We start from the raw sequence: 27,652 nt of genomic DNA, 5'->3' as shown, positions 1-27,652 counted from the left end.
GATGTTTTGAGATAAGAGATTTACAGGAGGATTATCAGGCACAAGGCTCTTTCCCTGGGTTTGCTACTGTCCTTACACGTAGGACATAAAGTTGCTGAAAAAAGAAATGGAACAGAGAAGGCCAACCAGGACATTTCTTATGTAAAAGACAGAGACATACAGAGAAATGTATAATATAACATTTATAATATACAGAGTAGATATAGATCAAAAATAATGGTTAAAAAGCAAGAAAATAATCTGAGGTTTCCTGTGAAAGACAGGGAAGTATTTTTAGGCCAGAAGTAAGCAAGTGAACTAATTCTTGAGTAAAACATGAATTAATGGGAAAAGTGTCACCCAGATCAAATGCTAGCCCGTGAAAACCAAGAGGGCAGAGATATAATAGGTAGAAGTAAATGAGATTAACTTTTGTGGGTCAAAGATGGTCTAATATTGGCAGTTTCATAAGTTTCCACTTAATTATTTGATGGAGTAAAAATAGTGTTTGACTCTGAAGATAATCATGGGAAGAAAGATAATCACTGCACTGTGTATTTTTCCAGAGAAGAGGCATACATAGGACCGCTTACTAAAATGTCACTCCTAGCTTCATTATCCTCGTTCGAAAAGCACAAATTTTTTGACAACTACACTAAGAAGCTGCTATTGTCTCCAACAATATATTTGACTCTGTTTCCTTTTCTTGTAGATCAGCTACCAATAAAACCTACTTCTAAAATAAGTCTAGGAGTAAATTGCTAAAGATTATAAAACATAAATTGAATCAGTACACAGAAAATGAGCAATAATTTTCATAAATTAATTTTATAAAATGTACTTAGTAAGCAATATTCCTCAGTACAAAGATGTCAAAGAAAAAGTAGGAATTGCAATAAATAAATGACATAGTTTTTTTTAAATTTCATCTGCCTTTTTGATTATGTATGTATTCTATCGATTTGTACCTTGCAGTAGGCTAAAGATGCAAATTCTTTCCCATTGTCAGAAAAGCACTGTTCATAAATTTGAATTAGACCATCACCTTCTGTACTAATTTATTGGGAAAATGATTATAAAATAGACCCACTCTGACAAAAATAATCTATAGAACTCAAAAGAATTTAAAAATATCTGTTCAAAAACTAAAAGTAAAAATTAATACAGTAGTAATAGTTGAGCCAACAAGAAAATATGGACAGTAGTGTTTTTGCTCTAGTTTTGCCTATTTAGCAGTTTACTGGGAAAACATTTTTGAGAAGTTCATGGTAGTATTATATTCTGGTCCTAGACAGAGACAGAGAAATACTCAATTTCCAAAAATGAATCTCACAAAATTAGATTACATACTTTTAATGGCAATTTTCTTGTAGAAATAAATCTATGTTCGGTTAAAAATTATATATTATATATTCTTAAAGTTTTATCTCAATGTATAATTTCAATTCCCTTTAGGATAATTTCAAAATTTATAAATGTTGTACAAAATAAACATATGAATGAAAACTACTAAAGTACAAAAATATCTGACTAATGTCTTGATATAATCATTTGATGCCTATGTCACTGGCAAGAACATGCCAAGTGCTTCCAGACCCTGGACACGCACTGTCTGTCCCTATAGTTCACATTCTAGTGGAGGAGAGAGAGAAACAGAACTACAAACCTGCAAAGTGTTGAGGAAGAACTTGAAATACATAAAACACCTAAAGTCCATAATGCTCAGAATAAATAGGGTCAGAGGACCTGGGATATATACTGAAATTAGAAAACCTGCTGCAGAGTGAGTCTTGTGTGCATCATGAAATGTTCTAAGATGGCATATTACAGAGTTTAGACTTCATACTGAAAATCACAAGTTCTAAATTGGGGAAAATCATGATCACTCATTTTTATTTGGGGGTCTTGTGACCATGGAAATTAATTAGTTTTTGAAAAACTCTTTCTGAGCACATTTTTAAAGCAGGTATGAAAAAACTGTTGTCATGATACCAGGGACCCACTGATTGTTATTGAAGACTTCCTGATAAGAGATTCAAAAGGATGCTAACAATCAAAATCATAAGATTTATTTATAATAAGAAATATACAGAAATTAATGAAGTGTTTACATGAATTTAGAATACTCAACATAACTCCAGATGGAGACAGAGCTTGTGAGTCCCACAATTTCCCCTTGGGTATGCTGTGCTTCACATGATGTCACCCAAACAATATTTTTTCCCCATTTCCAAAGGGACTATGTATTATTTTGACCATTGACCAACCACTGAAATATGATTGTCCAGGAAACTGTCTTCATATGTATAGCCTTGCTTAAAAAATATCATTAAAAATATATAATTAAAATATAACTAAGATATAATTGATTAAAAAATTAGCATGCATTGCCATGTACATGGTGTGAGATTAAAAGAAGCAAAGTTTGATATTACAGGAGCATCCCTTTTCATAACTATCTAAGAAGGATCCACTTCAGAAGAGTTGTTAGGTCCTGGGTAGTGTAGGATATGTGAGAAGAAAACAGAAATTGACATATGAAAGACAGGGAGGAGATGGAATCAGTGGAACTTGGTGATTTATTGCATCTGGAGAATGAACATAAGAGGAAGTAAGGATGATGTCCATATATCTTTCATGTGCATCTTGATGAGTGTTAATATTTTTGCTAGGAGTATTGAGAAAAGGAGGAGTTGAAAGCAAACAATATAAGCATAGTAAAGTTTTTTAGTATGTGATTTTGATCATTGATTTTAGCACTAGTTACAACAGTTCATTCTCATATTTATTATGTGTGAAATTTGACTTATTTCATGGCAATGCAGAAATTTGGTTCAATTTTATCAAAGAGCTTTCTAGAATGCAACTTTTTTGTGTTATTAATTGTTAGAGTCTGTAAACAAGTCTGGATGGCGCCTGGCAAAATGCCAGAGGGAGTGGTTTGTGAAGTAACGCCATCAAGCCATTAAGTATGGAGATTCCTTATTGGTTGACTGCTGTATCTAGTTTATGTTAATTAGATAAGCTGTGTGGAATGTATAAATATCGCTTTTATCCTACAATAAACGGCTCCTACTCCTGCTGTATCAATGTACACAAGTTGCTCGTCACCCCCTGGCTATTTTGCTGCAGCCGGACTGCGGCAATTGATAAAATGATCATTAGTGAAATTAATAATATAATTACATAATGGAAAATTTTAATAAATTCAAAATATTAAGTTTTGCTACCTTTCTAAAAACATTATGTTTTTAGATATTACCTTTTAATTCTTCAGACCTTGTTCAAAATAATAATTTACATATTGTTACAACCATATTTGTGTTGAAATTAATATGTGCAAATGTCTAACTTCATATTTTTTTTTTACTTTTTCCATAAGTAGAGCTACTTAAAATGGTTTGGAGGGCTGGAGTTGTGGTTAAACAGTAGAGCTCTCTCCTAGCACGTATGATGCACTGGGTTTGATACTTAGCACCACATAAAAATAAATAAAAAATAAACGTATTGTGTCCAACTACAACTAAAAAACGTATATTAAAAAAAAATAGGCTGGAGATCCTTTTTTTATTTTGGGAAAGTTTAAATCCTATGATGATATTTGTAACTTATAATTTTGAACATATTCATGTTTGCAAATCTCTTGACTAAGATATCCCTTAGGATTTTATATCACATGCTCTAATAATCTTAATGGTCATTGCTTTAATTCTCTCTCCTTTGGTTTTTTTACAGCATTACTTGAATATTTTATTTTGTTTCATTTCAACCTAATGATTCTCTGAATTGTGTATTTTGAAATAGGTATAGATTCATAGGAAATTGCAAAAATAATCCATAGGCTCTCTTAAACACTTCATTCAACTCTTACTAAAGGGTGGCATTAGATGTAACCTCAGCACACAATTAACCTTACATCCTTCCACTCAAACAGTGGAAGCCAATCGCAATGATGCTACAGAGGGACTCACAACTTTTCATTTGCATCGTAAATAGCGGATACCCTCACACATCTGGCCAAAGACATGAACCTGGGTCTGCTGCCCTCTGCAGTCCATGCAGACAGCGCTGCTTCTATGCAATGCCAGCGCACCTGGCAGCACATTCTGGTCTTCACAGAAGGGAACAGGCTTCCTGCTAAGAACTTGGAGACACAGTCTCATCACGATCTTGAAAGAACAAGTTTCACTATCCAAAGAATTTTCCCTTAATTATTTGTGAATACAAGTTTAAAAAAATCTGATAATCTTGATGTTAACATTAAGGTAATCAGGGAAAATTGATTTTCTAGGATGATTTATTGATTGTTGTAGAATCTAATTGCCTCAAATTGTGTTACTTCAAGACTCATTAATCTGGTTGCTCTATTAATTTAGAAGCCAATTTGAAAGACTATTCTACTTTTTATTGGATTTAAGGTGCTTTATTATGTGAATGGCATTCAAAAACACTTCTTACTTTGGATAATATTCCTAAATTAAGAAAGATCATCTTTTTATACAAATTACATTTTACACAAGTTTTATATACTTTGATGGTAGCAGGATACAAAATCAATTTATTAAAATGCTCAATCCCCATGCTATTAACAATAAAAATTCTGATGTAATAGGATATACAGCCATATATCTCTTAATAACAGAGACTTGTGAGAAATGAGTTGTCAGGGCTTTAACCCCTGGGGCATTATGATGGAGTACTCTCACACCCACGAGGTGGAACAGCAGACCACACACCTAGGTGCCATGGGTCTAGCATCACCTATGTTGTCCCACTCTAACTGAAACAATGTTAGATAGTTCATCACTGTGTAATAGAATATAATTTCTAGACCTTACAAAAGTAAATAATATGTTGATTTCTGTCAATACATTTCATGAACAATAAATTGTTCATATATTACTATCTAAATGTAGGAGGGAGAAAGAGATTAATAGCATGTTTGAAAGATTTTAGTGGCTCTTTCAACGGCTATTTTGTTATTTAGTGTTTGGTTTTGATTTTTACTTGAGGAAAACCTAGTCAGAACATTTCAAAACAGAAATCTGAACTCAAGTTAGTCTGAATCTACTATTAACCTCTAAAGAAACACATGAAAGGAACAAGGACAATCTTGTCGACATCATAGCACTAATGCCTAGACTATGAAAATAAGGCTTTTCAATGAACACGAAATACAGTCCTTGTTGTCATGCACAGTGGTAGCACTTAAATCACCTGCACATGGATTTCAGTCCATCACCTGTAGTGCAGCAGGGGGGAGACATATTTAGGTTTCCCTTTGGTTTTGGGTGGAGTAACATTCTTTCAGATACTTATAAAACTGAGATAATTTGAGAGTTACATCTGAAAGTCCCCCTCATGATTATTTGATGATGTCTGTCCTTCCTCCTTAAAGTAAATTGATTGTAAAATAAGGCTGATCCATGTGACATTTTGAGTTTGAATTATGATTATTCCAGACAGGAGGTGAGAATTAAACTGACTCTTGACCTCAACATCATGAATATAATTCTTTCTACAAATCAATAGAGAAAACCCTTATTTTCATATTTGTTTTCCACTATGAAAATAATTTAAGGATAGCTATTCAGATTACTATGGCAAAAATAGTTACAATTAACTCCCCTCTTGGAGACAAGTACATAGGACAGGCTTGACTTAATCCATTGTAAATTATGTGGAGTTGGAAAGTTAAACCTTTTTGAGGCATGGTATAATCATCTGTAAACTAGAAAAAAGCATGCTCTTTTATAGATATTCCTGCGTAACTTTACATTTAAACTTTCATCAGAATGCAGGAGAACTCTTATGTCCTTAAATTCAAAAGATATTTCTTCCTTTCTTAGTAGGGTTTAATCTTGGCTATACTTTTATAGTATGTTGTACCAAACATTAGTATTTGAATTTTCTTTTGAAAAGTTCTACCAAGATGTAGAGGTTGATATTCTAAGTTTTTTTTCCTTTTTCTTTGTTTTCATTCTTACAAGTGTTCCAATGAATAAAGAAAGAATAATTAACTTACTTTAATTAAAAAAATATTAATTCTTTTTTCAATTACTATATGGGTACATTGCAATTTTTAAGACACTATTTTTAAGTTAAGACACTATGGAAACAGTGATATGTGTTTTGAACTTTGTCAAGATATTTCATCATTAAAACAATTATTTCATCATTGCTCATAATTTTTTCAAATGTGCTTCTAAAGAGTTATAACATTTCAAAACTTGTACGATGAAAGGCCTACCAGAATGGTAAAAATGAAATAAATTTTCACCATAATATTCTTCTTTTAATTGTGTTGCTCCTAGTATTAATTTAACTCTCAAAGAGATTTAAAAGAAGACTGGCACACTATCATTTTAGTTTGATTTGAGCTTTCATTGTAAGAAGTTAAAAATTCAGAATTTTTTTATTTTATCATAAGCACAGGGAAAAGAAAACTGAGAGGAGAAGACATTTCACAAATTTTAAGTCAATCAGAATATGAATACCAAAGTAGAGACTATCACTGTAGGCTCAGGACACTGGTAAAGTTTACCATGAAATCAAAGATGAAGATTATGAGACTTCAGGTGAAGTTATACCATTTAACTTTTCTCAAATTGAAAATTGTATCTTATCCATATAATTATACTGAGTTAAACAGTATAATTATATGGATAATATACAATTTAGTGATCATCCTATAAGTCATTAAACAAGAAGGATTTCATTACAAAATATCTTGTTTTGAGTCATTCTGTTTTACTAAACATAAGTGGGATATTCACTTCAGTCTATGGCCCAAAGCCACCTATGAGCATGGTGTCACTGTCACTAAGTGGTACCCTCATTCTCAAAAAAATGTGATTACTCCTATTTTTATAAATACACTGACTTCTGAGTTGTAGCTTATGAACCAGAATCTTGGAAAAGAATGTGTCATCCACTCAGGTGGTAGAGCTACACATGAACTCCAATGCGATAAAAAAGGAAAAACCAATCTATCAAATGTATATTTCTCATTTTCACATGGTGCAAAAGTAGAAAAGGGTTACTATTAACATAGCTATTTATAATTTTTATTGTAAACAACAATAGAGGAGTTATAATAAAAAATACAGTGTGGTCATTAGAATCACCTGTCTTTAGTCAACAAATATTTATCAGCCAAATATAATACTCTGGCCTAGACCCCAAGCCTCCAATGTGTAAGTTGTGCTGTCTTCCCAAGTCTTCTGCTCAGTGATCTTGGCTCAGCTGAAAGCACTGAAAATGCAGTCTTACTTGGTAAATGACTTACCACCTGGGGCATCATAGTTATATAGAAAAATGAAGTATATTAAACCACTTTTTAAAATTTTTAGAGTTTTTCTTATAAAGGTGACAATTTAAATACATTCACAGCTATTATGAAATTATTGCCATATGAGTTATATATTTTAAAATCCTAACATACTGTATATTTCAAAAAACTAGAAAAAAATCTTGTCATTTTCACCATGAAGAAATAATAAATGTTTGAAGACATATGTGTTTAACCTAATTGAAGCATAATGTGATATTAATTAATAAGCACATTTTTTTGTACAATGAATCAAAATGCATTCTACTGTTATATATACCTAACTAAAATAAATTAATTAATTAATAATAATAATAAAAAAAGACACAGACCACCAAACTACCAGCATGTAAACTACAAAAAGTTGCCTTTAAAACATGCTCTAGTATTTCAAAATAGTTAATAGATACTCTTTTATTCTTAATATTGTTGGGAAAATATATTAAAAACACATATTAAAAACAAATAAAATATATTAGAGAATCATAAAAAATAAGCACATTTTTAATGTTTAGGTACCAATTAAGAATAATTTTTTTCAATTAAAACTTTTAACTAAAAAGTTGAAATATGTAATTTTAAAATTTAATTGTACTTACAATCATTGTAAAATATGATTTATGTTCAGTGCATAAATTTAATATGTATTGATTAGAAAATTGCAAGATATGTTGATTATTTTCAAATTATTTAAATTTTGAGGAAACAGATTTACTATATTTAAAGAATCATTAATTAGATGTAAACTAGTTAAAGTGATTTTTCGAAGTTCATTAATATATTTGTCTTTCTGTTCAAGAAATTAAATTTGTCTTTCTGTTCAAGAAATATACAATGAAAAAATAAGTATAAAATGTTTGAAAACATCAAAATTTATGTACAGCATATAAATTACAAGTGAAATAATCCACTTATAATATAATTTTTTTAAAAATTATGTAAGCCTAGTTTCCTTGGGAATTGTGAGTTCCAGTACATTTGCATTCTTTTCTTATTTTATTTTAATGATCTCTACCAGTCTACACATATTTCCCTTATGTCTAAATTTGTTAAATTTTATATTTCTGGGCAGTATAGCACAAGGGAGAAACTCAGAACTTTTGTATCTTCCACTTTCTCAAAAACTATGGGTTTTAACCCATAAAAATGAATAAATTTAAAAGGTTATTTGCATATTCATAATCATGTATTTTAAAAAAATATATGCTTAAAATTACAAGAGTTCAGATTTTCAGGATAAAATGGTTCAAGCATAAACATAATTGAACATACTTCACTTAACAGTTTAAAAACCATTAACAATTTCCAGTATCTTATGGTTGAAAAATGAATAACAATTATGATGTACCTATGTCTTAAGATATTCCTATCTGCTACTGTATTAGAAAATTAAAAGTAAAACATAAGGTTGGTTACTACTCCTGATTGGTAAAAAATGTAATTCCTGCTTTTGTAAAATACAAAGGGTCTCCATTTCGCTTCATTGAGAAATTTAATGTCATTTAGAATATATTGATTTCTGTATTTCTGTAAATAAGACTATAAAATTTTTGGAAATTAGGGGTCATTTGAAAAATAAGCTATGGTATCTATCATACAGAGTGCCCTACAGAGTGTCTTTAGAAATTTTTAAAATAAAATAATCTTTGTTTTTAGAAATTTTTTAAATAAAAAGAAACATATACTATTATGTTTAGCACAAAACAGAAACATGTAATTAAGATAATTAAAGTGTCTATGAGAGCATTTCAAAGTGGGATAAGTATATAGCAAAATCTATGCACAGCATATAAAATATTAATCATGTCTAATATGTGAAATATAGAATCACTATAGTATAATATATATATAATATCATATGAATATTAGTATTATATGTGATATAGTCATTATGTATAGTATATAAAACAGTGATGTGTTACTCAGACTTCGGTAATTTAGGAAGCTTTCTTACCTGACCAGAGTCTGCATTTTCACACACATAAGTCTCATAGTATTCAGAGAACTCAGGAGCATGATCATTGACATTTAGAACTTGTACGTACACAGGAACTGAAGAAATCTTTTGAACATTGTCTACAAGTTGAATAATATACAATGAAAAAATAAGTATAATAATGTCTTATAATCATGAAAAATTACCTTCAAGACTACATAGTATATTACTTTTTTTTCACTTGAAAAACCAAAGCACCAGATCTCTATATGAGGACAGGATCTGCAAATGATTCATGTATTTTTCAACAATATAGCCAAGGAAAATTTCTGTTTCACACATTCTCCTCAAGCAATATTTACTAAGTGTCTTTCACTGGATGTTGGTCGTAGTGGGAAAATAGTAGGTATAAGGAAAACTTGCTTCATTCCTGTAATTGCTGTTAGTATTTATATAAACACACCTAATTCTGATGAATGTAGGTATTGTTAATTTCCCTGACTTCACTGACAGAAGATTGAGAAACCATTTACCATACAGCATTGCCTGAGATTTCAGTTAATGTAGAAATATTTGTTTAAGAATATACAAGGCAAGCTGGGCACCGTGGTGTATGATGTAATCCTGGGAGGCTGAGGCAGGAGGATTGCAAGTTCAAAGCCAGCCTGAGCAATTTATCCATGCTCTAAGCAACTGAGCAAGACCTTATCTCTAAATAAAATATAAAAAGTGCTGGGGATGAAGCTCAGTGGTTAAGCGCTTCTGGGTTCAATCCCCAAAATATATACCAATCAATTCTCTTAATCACTAAAATTTAGGTGCACCTTTTAAAAACAAAAATTGTTTTGTTTAAATAGAATGTTCCACAATGTACAATAATTTTAAAATTATATTTTATTTTAAAAATAAATATAATATTTTAAAAATATTGATACTTTATTTCAGATGATCAATTTCAACATTGATGATTTTGTATATAAATAATATATCTACTTTTATTAAATCTCATGTTTTAATTTTTTCCCTTAAATTCAACCTGAAGCCTTACTGTTTTTCTCAGGAGAATTCAAACATTTCCAATTCTTTTCCTTTGTTCTTATGTTATCTGCATTTATATTCCTTATTTTCAAATATATAAGTATAACTGAAAAATAAATGTATTTTGTTTTTATTGTTTCAAGAAAATTTTTCTTTTCTTTTCTTTTTTTCCTCCTGGTATCACAATTGAATCCAAGGGAGCTTAACCACTGAGCCACATCCCCAGCCAAGAAAATTGTTTTCTAAGAGAATTTCTAGCATATTTTGGCAAGACAAGCCCAAAGTCTTTAAAACATATTTGGTATTTAATTGTTTTTTTAAAATCCCTTGAATCATTTTAGTATTACTAGATGCATGTTTCACTCACTTGAGAACTTAGAAGAAACAACATATTGGAGAGAAATGAGACACCTCAGAGAGTAGTGACGGGAATTTGGCTAAATGTTCTCATAGATTGTTCAAGTTTGGTTCTAAGGAAGCCACACAATGGGAGCTAATTGAGACCCTACTTTTGAGTCATTCATAAAAATAAAAGCATTTAAGTATAATTGTCTTGCAAGTTTAAAAATGGAAAAATATGACTGGTGAGGAGTATAGTATTTATATTTAACTTAGGAAACACTGAGTGAAACACATACTTTCTTTCATTTGCTCTATTAATATGGGAAAACGTAGCATAGGATTAAGACAACAGGCTTTGGAATCTGATATAATTGTGATTGTTCTATCCATTTATCACTGAGAGTAGGAAAGCAAATTACAGAGGCTGCAGTTTTGTGTGTGTGTGTGTATGTGTGTGTATGTGTATGTGTTTGTGTATGTGTGTGTGAAATTCAAATAATATTGACCTCAAATTTTACTATGAAATTTAAAATGATGTTACATAAAATAGTTTAACAAATCGCTGAGATGTTAATCTGTAAAATACTTAATAAAATGTTTAGAATATGCAGTTTCACAGAACTCAATCTTTTTAGCCACAAACTATAATTTTTATAAATAAATATGTGAAAATGTGATTCAGAAGTGATAAGATGAAGACATTTTCCCTGATATGCCTCAAATGATTCCCAGTTTCTGCTATCATTGCTGTTTGGTTATTTTCTTCAACATAAACAACATTGTAATATCTATAGTTTCTAGTGTGAGCCATTGGAATATGTCATCTTTTAAACTATAAATTTTATGTTCTATTAACTGAATAATGTACATTACCACACACATATGTAAACATGTGAATTATGCAGAGCATATAGAGCTATTTCTTAATGCTGTAGGGGCTGTGGGTCAGTTGGGGAACCAATGCAGCTTAGGAGCTGAAGTCTTGTCTAAGTACCTGCATTCTACTGTGCTGGTCTTTAAATATTTTAATATCACTCTTGAACAGAATATATATGGCATAATTATAGTGTTTATCAGATTATGCACTTTATTCATAGTACATATGTAAACATACAAGTGTTGAAGTAACGAATTTTGTGGATATATCTTATAACTCAAAGATAGGTATTATTGTTTTTGTTTTGTTTTACAATGCTGAACCAAAAAATGCTTAGATAATTTTCCAATAGGGATCTTCTATCATAGAAAGGCATTTGTCTGATAAAAAAGTAATTATATAGCTAATTTGATAGTATATAATTAAATTATCTGGCAATTTTTGTTGCATTCATTTATTTTTTTTGATTCTTTTTATTCATACAAGATTAGAGCATTTTATATCTAAAAGTACAAACTATAAATTTTAAAGAGTTTACCTTCTAGTAATTCACATTATGGTACATCTAAGTTAAGAAAAGAAATTATATATTCTTATAAGCATTATATTAACATACAAAATAAGCTTAAATAAAAAACATTTCTATACATTCAATAAATTTTGATCATCTAATAGCTGAGAGCAATTTTATAGAGAAACATATTTTTTTGAGGAGTCTAGTCTTCCCTCGAACTGATTTGGAGTCTTTTTTTTTACAATAGCTTTTTAGAGAGTGACGTTATGAATAATTTGTTCTCAGAAATAAATACGCATTGAATAAAAGCTTCTTGCTCTCGGAATAAACACCTTTGTGCTTCCTGACAGGAAAAGCCTTGGCATTTCTTCTGCAGCAGCAGGCATTTGTTCCATTGTAACATTTACTCCTCGTCCTTTATTGTTTAGTTAGACAGAAAATTCAAATCCTGACCCAAGTCCTGCTGCAACATTTCTGCAGAGTTATTCAACATATTGCAAAAAAAAAAAAAAAAAACATGTGAGAGCACTTTCCACTCTGCCGTATCACCTGCAGCTGTTCAATAACATGAGGAATAAGGCAGACTAAGGTTTAAAGCCTCAAAGAAATACAAAAAAGTGAATAAGATTGTTAAAATTCTATGTAAAATCGATTATAAGAAAGGATGCCTTCAAGAACATCTCTAATTCACAGCTTCACTCCTGTTCTGTACTACAGTATTACACTAAATTCATGTGCCAAATAATGGCGATGATTTTGACAGTCTTTCCTATTGTGTTGTATTTATTCCTTTATGCTTTCTGTCAGATGATTGAATAACCGATTCACTCATAATGTTATGGACACTATTCAAATGGTAAATTGGTATTATTTTACCCACTTTTATACCTTAACAATTAAATCATCTGCTTTTGGCTGAAACAAACAAGCAGACAACTGGTCATTAATGATTAGTAAGATCTGACCATCAGTTCAACTGCAAATGTAAGTTTAGTTAAAAAATGGACCACTCTTTTTGGGATATGCAGACAGCTGATGAATATGATTTGTATCCTCCATATTCTGTACTATAATAATATTGAACTATGATTCATGTTAAATGTCTAAATTGTAAAAGAATTAACACTCACATTTTATCCTAAACACAGGAAAAAACAGAGGCATTCCGTATTTGCTTTCTGGAAGAGTTACTTGTAAACTGATAGCCTAATCTAGTTATGTTTGAACTAAACAAATATAAATCATTATAAACCTAAAACTTTAGTTCAAACCTTAGAGCTTTACTATAATTTTTATAAAGCAGCATATAAAACTAATTAAGTACTTCTCTAAATTGACAATCTGGAGAACCAACACCATGAATTGAGTGCTACAGTTTGCTACCTGAAACAGTCTTTTCAGATGAATGTTTTTAGAAATTACATAAGATTTTCCTTTTTTAATTAAAATGATAATATAAAAATAAACTCACACAGAATATATGTTCAAAAACTTGTAGAAATATGTTTTTTGTTTTTAATTATTGAAATGAAAATACTTCAGTGCATATGATTGTCAGGGCATAAAATTTCAGGTTTTATATATTGTGTTTTCCTCCAAATTATCTTTGCATTAAACATTATTTATTGTTATATAATAAGTAAAAACAGTTTAGAAGATACTTAGTGGGAACATTTTAAGAAAGCTTTAATAGAAATGAATACATAATAATTTATGATCAAATAATATATATGTATGTAACCTTACATATCTAACATCATTTAACTACAAATTTCAACAACATTTAAAAATAGCTCTGTCCTCAGGTGTAGGGATAATGCAATGTCATTAAGACCACCGTGATGAAATATTTGGTTTCCAAAATAGTACTTACATCTTTCTGTGGCTGTGACACTTAGGTTGTACCATGCGTTGATCTCCCGGTCAAGTGTGCTAGTGACAATGATTGTGCCATTGTCACTGATAGTGAACTCTTTACTTCCAGTAATAGAATATCTGCACCAAGAGAAAAGACCCCCCTTGTATCATCATATTTGCTGTATCACATTGATATATAACATGGCTTTGTGCCACCAGGTAAATTATTAAAAGCATACTCTGCATAGCTTATGAGATGCCGGTTTTAAAAATGGCACATTCACATATTTAGTGAACTCAGCAGTCATAGAAAAAAGAAACTAATACAGCTTTCCATTTAAATTGGTGTATGCTAAATCTAAACACGCATAACTCATTATCAAACCCAAGAGAGGATTTTAATATGTAAATGACATGGTTAAAAAAAATACCCTGCCCTCCCCTGCAAAAAAAAAATTGTGAGATACAGAGAAGTAAAAGTAAGTAGTAGAAATGAGTGACTGTGAACCTTTTCTTTTTTTCTTTCTTTCCTACACTAGATCTACTGCATGAGAATTTATGTATGATATTATAATTACTTAATTACTATCATACAAAAGTTACTTTTGTCCATTTAAATAAAAAATTCAATAGGACTTGATAAAAATAACTTCTTTTAGGTAGCAGATTGACCTTTAATTTTGTTCCAGAATTATATGATATTTCAAGTTCCACAAATATCCTAGATCCACTGTCCTTTACTTTGGGGATGCACATATTGATTAATGTACAATGGAGCACACATGAAAGGAAGTCAAGGTGCAAAATACGTCATGCGAAAGTCTGCAGAATTATCTCAAATCTACAATGAAAGAAGCCTCGAAGTTCTCGGCATGTCTCATCAGCTTGCAAATGATGAATAATGAAAAGTAAAGTAAAATACCATGTGGTTTCAATGACGGCTTCTCACTGCATATATTCCTGAATATTTCCATGAGACTTCAGTGAGATTTGCCATAATTGTGGCAAAGATGAGAATAATTTAATCTTGAATTGACAGATTTCTAAAAATATTATACTAATTTTTATCATGGTGTTCAAGAAAGAATTAGAATAGAAATTAGAATGAAGACTTAGAGGAGTTCAGTTTTAAATATATTTAAACATTCAGAAGCATTTTATTTAAATAGCTACAAGTGATCCTATTTCCCACTGAAGATATTTGTCAGCAAAATTAAAGAGGATTTTAACAATTGACATTTTGTATTAAATATCCCATTTTGTTTCTGTAAACACCACTGCAACTAAAACCCACTAAAAGTTTGATAAGGAGTTATAAATTATTATAAATTAGTAGATAATGAATAGATCTAGATCCCATTGACAAATTAAAATGGAATAAAGTCATATTTGATCCCCTAGGAAGATTGGATAATAGTATGTGATTTAAGCAATAATATATAATATGAATTATTTTCCTTATTTTTTTCTAGAGCCACCAATTCTGATTATATAGATTTTTTTCTTTCTCACATCATCTTCACCAGATGAAATCTCCTTGGCCTTGAGATAAATTGCAGCTAATCAAATTTTATATGTGGATGCATTTTCCTTTTACAACATTTTTTAAACTAGGAGAAAACATCAGAAAACTAATCAATAGTAAATTATTTTATTTTGGTTTGTACTATCCTTCTCTCAGTTACACTGGCAATGTTCTCACTAATTCAATTAAATGCATATTTTTAAATAACTTAAGTCTCATAGGACTGTTGTCAACAGTACAAATTTTCCCTTATGCCTCTCACCCAGATTCTGCTTCTAAATTGTTGTGTATGACCATAATGTTATTATTATTTCAAGATAAATTAAATGCTCTACTTTTATTAAATAAAATACAAACTGTAGTATTGGATTTCACCAGTCACTCCACTAATGTCCTTTTCCCTTATTCATAGTCCTGTCTGGGATTATGTAGTGCATTTTTTTTCCATGTCACTTTAGTCTCCTCCACAGTGTATCAATGTCCTTGTTTGGTATGCCCTTTAGTGTATGGGAAATACTAGTTGGTGATTTTATACAGTGCCTCTCAAATGTCGGTGTCTGTCTGAGGCTTTCTCATGATCAGATAAAACGGGCCTGAAAGTTACAGAGGTATCAATCTTGTCTTAGTAATTGTAATATTAGCTGTGACTCTTGATCAAAGTATCTGCCAGGTTTCTTCACTGTAAAACTACTGTGTTTTTGTAATTATTAAAGCTCTCAGGAAGATATTCTGAAAACATTTGGTTTCTTTTTATATATTAACCTACTGATTTCAGTATCCATGTATAAATAATGACCACAATATTGCCACTTTATTTTGCTAATGTTGATATCTATTCCTTTGATTATACATTTATTAATTACAATTATTTTACAAATGATTAAAAATGTGCCCCTTTATTTATCTTCATCAGTATCTATTCATGAGAATTGTTTCCAATGATTCAAACCAAAACTCATCATACAAACCAAATATTTTAATTAATTTTTGTTCAAATACTCAGTTTTGGACATTGGGTATTAATTACAGCATGTTTTTTGGCCCTTTCAACACACTCCTGTTCTTCCATTCTTTTATGGCTTCTTCCTTACATTTTTAGAACCACAATGTTTTCCCTGTAATAACTGTGGATTCAACCAATTCTCCAGTCAGTCTCATTTCTTTTGATTGGAGAAGAGTATTTTAAGCAAGATCTGGGTGCAACAGTCTCCATTACTTCCTGTGATTCCTTTATTTTAAGCCCCCTGAGTAAATATCAAGAGCAAATATATGTATGCATATCTGTGGTAAAAAACAAACCTACGTTTATTATCATATTTATTATATATACATATATAGAGAGACAGTTATTCCTTCGCATATGTGGGTTCATGTCAGTGTAGTCAACCAACTATGTATCAAATGCATTTGGAAAATGTGTATTTGTACTGAGTATGTACAAGTTTTTCATTATTTTCTAAACAACACAGATAACAACTATTTAAGTAACATTTACATTGTATAAGGTATTATAAGTAATTAAGAGATGACTTAAATAATATCAGAGAACATGCAGAGTTTACATGTGAGTATTATGGCATTTTATATAAACTTCAGAGTTTCATATAAACTTCAGAGACTTTAGAGACCAAAGATATTGTATCCCTGAGTGTTCTGGAAAGAATCTCCCAGGATATTGATGGATTTCTGCATTTAGAAGGCTTTAGTGTATACTGAGACATGAGATTCCAATCCTACACCACGGTGTTCATGTAAGGCTTTTCCCATTTCTTTTCTGTATTCTCTTCCTTTGGCTATAGCAGACTTGTTCTCATTATCTGCAGTATTTTTACGTATTTGTTCAACCCTAGTTTATGTTACATGTATCACTGCAATTATTAAACACTCATATAAAAACAACAATTCACATGATGAGTATATTATTTGTTTTTATTTATATATTACAATTAAAATACTATTTCCCCAAATCACTTGGTTATATTTCTATATTTACCTCTTTAATTTTCTTATGTTACTTAATTATAATACAGCAAAATACACTTACAGTAGTTTGCATCATATTGGAATATGTCCAAATTCTGCTTGATTTTTCCAAAATTTATATGCATTCACTTCTTTAGACAGAGAGTCCCTTGAATTTGGAGAATTGAAAACTTGTGTCCACCATCTTGGTGATGACCTAGAACAATTTGATCACTCCCTCTTTCTCTGCATTACCTTTGTATTCAACCATTTCACAGGTTTTATCTTTTAGCTTTAGTTTCAGGTTTTGATCCATTTGTCCAAAACATGTTATGTGTCATAAAAATAATGTTTCAGTTTGGGGAGTTTATGAATAAAACTGCTATATATTTCTGCCGACAGTGCTTCATGTCAATACAAGTGCACGGTAGGTGAGTTGGACCCATCCAAACACCACAGATTGAGTGGCTAAATATGGCTGAAACTTATTCTCTGAGTCCTGAGAACTCAGAGTCCAAAAATCAAGTGCCATCAAGGAATCATTCCTTGCCAGATGCTGCCATTGTGCTCTGGCCACCCTCACCTCCTAAACTTGTAGATATCCTCCCTCAATCTCTGCTTCCCTGGTCATCTGTTTCCCCCATTTCTGCTTCCATTGTCACTTGTCTGTCACCCATCCTTGTGCCTAAGTCTTCCTATCAGGACATCAGCCCTATTGGATTCAAGGCCCACACTCCCGCCCTCTGACCTTCTCCTAACTACTCATCACTTCGACTTCCACCAGTCTCCCCAATTCAGGCTACATTCTGATGTAGTTTGTTGGACCCAACATCATCTCTTGGAGACATAATTAAACTCAGAACACTGCCCTGTCATTATTCCTGAACCAGTGCCTCCTGAGAGGAGGATTTCTGGGGCTTCTGATAAGTGTATGTAAAACTTTAAAATAATCTTGTATTCTTCTATCTTGAGAAAACTCTTCTATGTGGAAATTAGGTGAGAAGGTAAGAAGAAATACACACAATTGTTTATTTTCTTATCCAATCAGACTGTAACTCATACTTTGAATAAAAGAAAAAGAAAATCACAACATAATAACTAAAAGGAGACTATTTTAATATATAACAAGCATGTTGCATCTGATTGTGCCACGAAAATTTATTTCTAAACCATTGTATTTATATCACTTGCTCCTGTTTACTTCTTCACGTTTTGCATGGCATTTCGATTAAGTAGAATTTAAATGAACCACATATCAATGAAAAGTAATTTTTCTCTGACTTGGTACAGAAAAGGGTTTCATTTCCCACCCCCTGCACTCTGATTAAGAGTGCATCAACTGCACTGAATTTTTGTTAGTGATTACCTATTTCTTGCATACATTTGTAATCTCCTATTTTACTGCATCTTAAGCAACATTAAGGATCCCTCTGTTAACTAATTCAATTAAATTGGTACAAATTCATTTAAAAAAAAACATGCAGAGAAACATAGGTGAGCTGTTTCCTTGCTTACATTAGAGTTAAACTTTATTTTCATACTAATTGAGTGACTTATTAATGTAAAGCTGACATCCTAGACTGACTTACCTGATGGGCGATTTCCTTTGATCTGGATCTACGGCAGATACGGTGCCCACAAAAGCTCCATGTGGATTTTCTTCCAAAATTTCAAATATATAAGTTGGGAGGAGGAAAACAGGAGGCTCATCTTCATCCTCCACTCGGACCTTAATGAAAGTGGTGGAGGCATTGGCATGGTAGATCAGGAGCTCCTTGTCCACATGCCGGTTCCTAACTTTGGCTCTAATACCGTAGTGGCTCTGGCGCTCAAAGTCCACCTTCTACAAAGAAAAGCAGTGTACACAGAAGAAATGGCTTCAGGAACCCAAGGTATTATTTAGGAAAAAAAAATGTATTGCTTATTAAATAGCATTTGTTTTTCAGTTAAATTTCACTTTTTATGTAAATGAATTACTATTATATTATCATGACACAGGCTTCGGAAATCTATCTCTTCACAAACGTTATCGTAAAGTGGTTTGAAGTAACTGTCTTTTCATTTAGAATTAAAATTATATTTTTATAAGCATACATGTCTTGTGGAGTTGACAAATAATTTCCTGGTATTTAGGATCTTTGTTCAAAAAATCTCCTTTATTTGAAAACCTTCTTATTTATAACAGTTGTACATATAATTCTAAAAGCTCTATAAAATCTCTTTCATCTCTGAACTCATTTTCCCTTTAAACCATAAATCAAGGGTTCACATTTCAATTAATTAATGAAGCAAAAAACAAACCAGATACACAAAATAATTAAGGTTTTTTTTTGTTTTTGTTTTGCATATTCTGAGAAGCAAATAATCTGAAAATATACTTACCTTTTTTAATATAACAATTCCTTCTTGAGTCTCATTATCAGTAATGATGTCAAATGTTTTTGAATCATCCTCTTCAATGCTGTAATCCATTTCTGCATTCTCTCCTATGTCACTATCATATGCCATAATTTTTCCAATAGATGTTCCAATGGGTGAAGATTCAGAGACTGTTAGGCGGTAGAAACCTTTAAAAACAAAATTTCAGATTCTTAGGATAAACACTTAACTCCCAATTATAGCATTCTTTGTGTATGGTGTATAGAAAAATCCCTAGTTATTCTTCTAGTTACTTTTCTAAATTTCAATCTCTTTCTCTCTTTCTTAGAGTGCATGCATGTTTGGGTATGTGTGTGAGTGTGTGTAATATATACACACTTTTTACCTTTATTATAAAATCTGAACTTTTCCTAATAACTTACCTGAGTACCTATCATCATCTCATATATTTTAGTGATATCACCAGTATATATAACTCCAGATACCCATTCATATACACCTTAAATTCTGTGATTGACTTTTATTGCATACTTTGACCATCACAAATTAAATTTGATAACTTTTTTTTCCATTTTTACTTGAACAATTCTTGATATTTGAAGTTACTTATGAATATAAGTGTAGATTAAGTTTGGGAGAGACTGAACACATACTAATCTGGTTTTGAGTTTATGAGCTTTGATTACATTAGCCATATTAAAAAAATAAAGAAAAATGGACCTAAAAGAGTTAATAACTTAATTAACAATTTTGGAACTGAAGATGACTAGATTGATTTAGTCAGATGAAAATGATATTATATATTTAAATTATATAGATGGACTTGTAAATTACTGAATTCATTTCTTAATTTTTTTCAGAAGACATGTGCATAAAACTAATAGACTATACCATACTTAAATTAGTATTTTTTAAAATTTAGTTGTCTATGGACCTTTCTTTCATTTATTTAAATGCAATGTGAGGCAAGCACTTTATCACTGAGCTACAACTCCAGCCGCCCATTCTTAAATTATTATATGTGATTTATTCTGAAATGTAAGAAATAATCCTAGGTGTTTATATTTTAATGAATGAAACTTCTTGAAAATAAAATATTAAAATAAAGCATACATAATAGAATTATTTAAAGGAATTTTAGGTTCCTTTAGAAGTATACAGCAAGTTACTTAACAGCTTGCATTTTGAGACTATACTTTTATTTAAAGTGGGAGAATAGTTACTTATAAATTGTGAATATATTACTCTTTATTTTTTTCTTTGTTCTTTTATTTTTTAGAGTGAATGTAATGATTTAACTGTAGTTCTTTCCTTATGGAAACATTTTTAAAAATAATTGATTTGATTGTACAAATTAAAGTTCCCAACAATTAATCAAGAGAAAACAATGACATTAACATACACTTCAAAACAGATGCTTCAGAATTAAATATTATTGAGTTTATATTAAACCACCAGGTTTTAAAATTAGAAAACAAAAGAATATTTTCTACCATCAGTACTCAGTCTTTGCAGTTTATTTTACATTCAAAAATATTTTTTTCAGCATAAATTCTTAACAAGTCCATATTCTAGTAACTGGGATACAACAAGGTAAAATATATAGAATGATGCTTCCCTCTGCTCATATTAGCAGGAATGAAGCATACAATAAACTGGATACTAACAAGTACTAACAAGGCTATGTTGTGGTGGATGGTTTTAAACTTTGATGAAGTGGAAAGAACTCACTGTTGATATGGCTCTTGGTTAAGAACTTAAATAGAAGAAGAAATATCTGAGGACAGAGAAGATGAAAATCCATGTTGATTGCCTGAAGTTGGTTTTCCAGAAAGCAAAGGGTAGAGTGACATAGATGAGGTCTCAGAGGTCCTGAACAGGATTGAATGGTGTCAGATCATTTAGGAACGGCAGGACCCATTAGTTGATACTAAGGGTGCTGACTTTTCATCTGTGAGATGGGAAGGCATAGAACTGATAAGATGTGACATGCATTTAGCAAGATCATGACAGCTGTGTTGAAATAAACTGAAGGAGGAAGATAGTGAAACTTGAGGGCTAGGTGAGAACTTATTGCAATAACAGAGACTGATGAAGACAGCAGCATGATCCAATGTGGCAGGAAGGAGCAGGTGAGAAGCATTCAAATTGTTTTGAAAGTGAGAAACGAACAATACCTTCAAAAGATTGAGTTTTGGTTTGAGAAAGAGAAAAGGACTTCTAAACCGTAACAGAATCTTGTCCTCTTAAAAAGTTGAGTGTGTGTATATGTGTCTTTGCTCACAGAAAAATAAAAATCAGAAGGTATCAGCAAATGTACAGAACTGATCATCAACTCAGCTGAGTAGAAATTAAAATTGAACTGGATTTGGCCCAGTTCAATCTGAGTTGGATCATTAATTCTTCACACCCAGTGGCGTTTGAACTGAATAAATGAGATTTCAGCTTGAGCAATATGGAGCCTGGATTTGTTAATAATTGAGATAAGAAAATTCATAGGAATAAGAGGAATAGCAGGCAGATGAGATCAGAAGCTCAATAAAGAGAATGTTAGCTTTTAAATGTGTATAACATGTACAAATGAAGATGCTGAGTAGGAAGTTTGATGTCTACCTGTGGAGTTCAAGAGAAAGTTCAGAATGGACATGTAGACTTGGAAGTTGTCAGGCCCAGCAGCAGTCTTTAAAGCCACAGGGTTGATAGCATCAAGGATTAAGGATTTTGGGAAAATAAGTCCAATGACTTGATCCCAGAAATATATCAAAGTTTAAACTATGTAGAGACTGAAAGTCTGAAGACTGGGAAAAGACCAAAAACCTAACCAATAAAAAATAAAAATAAAAGGCATGGAGGATGTTACAATGAGCATTCAAATTGTGTCAAAAAGGAATTTTTCAGATCCATGATACTATTATGGAACCACTGCCATTTTTCATTGTTGACCAAAACATTTTTTGATACATAAATGTTTTGCTTGACAAGTCAGAAGATTTGAGAACCCTAATCCAGACAAGAATTTGCTATGTTGAGCAGCATCGACATGATTTAGACCTGTGCATTTAGTGTGTACGTGCACACTAACAAACCATTCTCCCATATACAACTAATGATTGCGAAACCTGATATGTAAAAATAGATTTAAATGTTGCTAACTTGCTGTGGTTTACTGATTATTCTACTGGAAGGAAATGAGTGAAAGTGACTTCTGTTAAACCATCAACATAAAGATGATTTCACTGGAGATTGGGGCATGGGGCAAGTCAGGGAGAAAGGGAGAGAAGAAGAAGATGAAGCAATCAAGAGTTCTGTTTCATTTTTCAGCAGTCAATAATTAGGACACCATGCTCTGGTTGAATATGTGTGAATAGATACAAATAATAGATACAAAAAAGACACACATACACAATTTTATTTGCTTCTTCTTGGTTCTATGTTTAATCATAATTTCTTCTTATGACAGTTGCTCATGCTTTCTGGCAATGTTTGTAAATGTATTCGTGTAGCTAAAACAGAGTCTCCTCAAAAAGATATTTCCTTAAAAAAAGAATTTTCATACAATCTACCTTACATTTATTACTTGATCGATCAAAGCAAGTATCTTATTCTTGTAACAAAATTGAACAATAAAAATAGTCATTTAAATTATTATTTGGGGTCTGCAGAAGAATAATCTCACAAAAGTATCCATGTCCTAATGTCTCTGATTCCATAAGTTTACTACCTACAGCCGAAAAAGTGAATAAAAGCTACAGATGGAATTCAAGCTGCTAGTCCGCTGGCTTTTCAATGGAGAGCTTATTGTGATTTATCCAAGCATGTCCAACATAATCATACAACTTCTGAAAAGTGGAAAAAGGGGCAAAAGGTTTGGGCAGAGAGATGTCAGTGTGAGTTGTACTTGATAGGGTTGGCTGCTTGATTCTGAGACAGGCGGACTATGTGGAGAACCAGAAGGACGCATCCAGGAGTTGAGTGTCCCCCAGCTAACAGGCATCAAAGAATCAGGGACTCCCTTGTAAAACACACAAAACTAATTTCTGCCAACACTCAAGTGAACAAGGTTGTGGACTCTCCCCTGGAGTTTACAGGAGGGGGGAGAGCCCCATCTACACCTTAATCACAGCCTGGTGACCACCCATTCCAACTGTTTTTTAAGATAATCAATTTGTTTTAAGCCATAAGTTTGTCACAGCTTGTTACAGCAGTAACAGAACACTGACATTCTACTCCTTCATTTGTATTTGACTTCTCACAGTAATGAAAATTATACCTTAGAACAATCATCATCTTCATTTTATGTAATCCTTGTGGTGAGTCAGTGCTTTTAGAATGCAAACTCCAACATCTGTTTATACTCAACACGCTTACATTTCTATAATAATGATTACAGATGTTTCTACTTACTTTCCTTAAATACTGGCTTATTGTCATTAATATCTGAAAGTTTAATTAGTACACTTGTTGTTCCAGACAGTGCTCCAGGCTGGCCAATCATATCTTTGGCTTGAATAATTACCCAGTATTCATCTTGTAGTTCTCTGTCAGTTTTGGAAGATATTCTTATGACTCCTTTAAAAATACAAAATAATTCCAGTTTTCATTTCATTATTTATCATACCATCTTCCTAGTTAAATACTTAAACAGTCCCCCATACAGTCATTCTCTTTCTATCTGCTGAATCACTAAACTGAGCTGTCTACATTATTTAGATGTTTGCATTTGATATGCACATGTGCACATTCCCAGCCTCTCTGGTAAACCATTCATTATCTGATGCTTCTGCCTGACATTACATCGAAGACCAATAATAATAATGGTTTTAACACCAACTCTGCTTCCAGTCTAGAGTGGCCAATGCTAAAAACACTGGTAGATCATTAGTAAACTACATGTTGGTCTAGGAGTTTCAACTCTGCCATGCTATGAAACCCTGTTATATATTCCCCATACCCTGCAATGTCCTTCCCATCTCTCTTCTACTAGGTCATTTCAGCCTTCTGGATTCAGATACTCTACCTTGACCATGCAGTCTAAAGTTTTACTTCCTTTCTTTGTCTAACGGAATCCTTTGTTTCACTTTAGAGTTATTCACCAGTTCAAAGTATGTATTTATGAATAACCACACTTAGTGCCTATTTATAAGTATCAAGAGAGAAAAGTCCATGTTCAAGTTTGCTTTATGTTATTGTTATGCTACGGTATCAAACCTCTAAAAATCCTGTATGCTATGTAACACTTTGTACCTAGTCAGTCTTCAAGCCAAGATTGTGTGAAGGAATTAAAACCTAATGTTTTAAGGCATCTACTGCTTATAATAAAATAATATCTCTCCTGGGTATCCTGAAAAATAAAATATATGGATCCTCTATGAGAGAAATAAGAACATAGGCATGGAAGTCAGATTCATTCAAATACAATGCTCTCAAGGACTTTGAGACTGGCTAAGATATTTAATATTTGCTAAATGAATGAATACATTATAAATACATAAAAATTAATTTTGTTTAATTTTTAATGTAATCAAACTAGAATAATATTTGCCTCTTGATAACAATCATATAATTTTACTTCTTTTTGCACATGGTACATATTTTATCAATTTGTTATAAACTTCTTTTTTATCTCTATCAATTATTGTTTCCTTAGGTGAAGACTCATACAAGTATCTTTTTTGTTGTTTTGATTTTTAGAAGTAGGGTTTTTCTTTTTTTCCCAGGCTGGTCTTGAACTTTTGGTTCTCTTGCTCAGCCTCCCACGTGGCTGGGATTTATGTGTCATTGCATCCAACTCTGTATCTTCTTAATCTTTGTTTTGAATACAAGATTTAATATTGGTCAAATCGTTCAGTGTTATATATGTATATGTATTATGTATCCAATAGAAATGTGTAAAAAAAAGACAAAATGTGTGTTCTATAGATTTTATAAGGCATTCAATTGATAAAAGAAAATTGGCGAAACAATGAGAGAAAAAGAATCAAATGTAATATTCATCTAAACGAAATACATAAAAACAATACTTTTAAGTGACTCTGTCAAACCAATTCATCCTGTCTTCTACCCTTACTTAGTCTCAGTCATTGGGATTGCTATGCAAACAAAGGTATCTCACCATGTTTTCCCGATGACTAATGAGGCTGAGTATTTTTAAGGTTTATAGTCTTTTTCCACATCACTTTTTGTGATTGTAAATCACAAAAATTGCGTGTAAAATTTTCTCCCCATATTTTTCAATTGTTTTGTCTTTTTTCCTAATTGAATTTTAAGAATCCTTACATATGTTTTATATCACATACATAAATCATTTGTGATATGAATATGGAAAATCCAATCATCTAATCTTAGAAAAACAGCTTAAAGACTAAATGTAATAAAATTTTTAGGAATTGCAACCCATTTATTTATTGAAGATTCAGATCTACTTCAAAACATGTTTTTAAGCTGATATTTGCCTGCTTTAGAATCATGTTAAAATGGAATTTTTAATATTTAATTTTTTAGTTGTAGTTGAACATAATATATTTATTCTATTCATTTATTTTTATGTGGTGCTGAGGATCGAACCCAGGGCCTTGCACGTGCTAGGCAAGCACTTTACAGCTAAGCCACAACCCCAGCCAACAAAATCAACAAAACGCATTTTTTTTTTTTTAAATCAGAAATACCTGTTGTGGGTTCAACAGAAAAATAGGCTTGCCCTTGTCGTAAGCTGTACAGGAGACGTGCATTATTGCCACTCGTAGGATCATCAGCGTCACTTGCTGTTACCTGGATGACGAATGTTCCTGAAGGAAAAGCACATATTGACAGGAAATTAAGACTTCAATATTATTAAATATGAGTTCAATTCTGCAAAGCACTTTTCATTAGCAAGGAAGATCATACTATAAAACAAGATCCTAGTTTACCTGCTTTCTCTGAATTACTAAAGTAATGTTATTTTACAGACAAGGAACATAACCCTATATAAACTAGCCCTGATTCTTCTACGCGTTACAGAACTTCAGATGCAGATTCATAACATGTCAAATATTAAGCAGTTTACTATAATGTATAATCCATAATCTTTCCAAGATGTGTTATTATTGGAAAAATTTAAAAAAATACTTGAAAATGCTTTTTATCAAAAATCTTAATGTGGCCGGTACCTCAAACAATTGCAGAATGTTGACAAATATTGATAAAGATTATTGAAATGAGCTTGAAAGAATATCCAGTGGAAGCTAAGAATAATGATTAGGCCTGTTTCAGTTCTTTCCTCTGTACCTATTTGCTTTGAGGAATAACAAAGCAAAACAAAATCTAGTTGATATTAATAAAGTAAGCCTTCTTTCTAACTTCAGTATTAATCAATACAACCATGTGAAATAATTATTTGTACATTTACTATAAGTGCCCAAATGCAAAAATATTTGCATAAAATATTGAGCTTTGAAATCATATCTATACAAATGAAATTGAGAATTACCAATTTCATCAAAATCTACATTTGTTGAAACACAGTACCCACTTTCAGAAAGAATGATCATACAATGGTACAAAATCCAATAAGCTCTGTGATTTTTCTTTAGAACTAGTATTATTAATTTCCCCATCACTAACCCTGGACCATGGCATGTGCCTGTAATCCCAGGCACTAGGGAGGCTGAGATATGAGGATCACAAATTCAAGGCCAGCCTCAGAACATTAGAGAGGCTCTAAGCAACTGAGTGAAACCTTGTCTCAAAATGAAAAATAAAACAAAAAGGGCTAAGGTATGGTTAGTGGAAAAACACCCCTGGGTTCAATTCCCCATAGCAAAAAAAAAAAAAAAAAGAAATTTCCAACACAATCCTATTGTATAAACTGGGACACCCTAATAGGAATTGCTTCTAATCTTCAAACTGGGGGTGGACCTCAGTATTCTGCATTT

General features: G+C 31.6%; 1 protein-coding gene across 3 annotated transcripts in view; it reads right to left on the bottom strand.

Annotated features, from left to right (window-relative positions):
• Cdh19 (cadherin 19) overlaps nucleotides 1-27,652 on the bottom strand; it is a 76,993-nt gene that overhangs the window by 8,150 nt on the left and 41,191 nt on the right. For all 3 annotated transcript variants that reach the window (XM_078029906.1, XM_078029905.1, XM_078029907.1), the window contains 6 exons: nucleotides 26,405-26,524; nucleotides 24,144-24,308; nucleotides 19,743-19,927; nucleotides 18,950-19,203; nucleotides 13,890-14,011; nucleotides 9,264-9,385 (listed from right to left, as the gene is read on the bottom strand). In XM_078029906.1, the coding sequence (XP_077886032.1) occupies nucleotides 9,264-9,385; nucleotides 13,890-14,011; nucleotides 18,950-19,203; nucleotides 19,743-19,927; nucleotides 24,144-24,308; nucleotides 26,405-26,524 (968 nt within the window). The remainder of the gene's footprint in view (nucleotides 1-9,263; nucleotides 9,386-13,889; nucleotides 14,012-18,949; nucleotides 19,204-19,742; nucleotides 19,928-24,143; nucleotides 24,309-26,404; nucleotides 26,525-27,652) is intronic.

This window comes from Ictidomys tridecemlineatus, chromosome 13 (genome assembly GCF_052094955.1).
Source record: "Ictidomys tridecemlineatus isolate mIctTri1 chromosome 13, mIctTri1.hap1, whole genome shotgun sequence".
Classification (NCBI taxonomy): domain Eukaryota; kingdom Metazoa; phylum Chordata; class Mammalia; order Rodentia; family Sciuridae; genus Ictidomys; species Ictidomys tridecemlineatus.
Note: the sequence above shows the minus strand (reverse complement) of the source record. Positions and strands in the feature narration are given on the sequence as shown.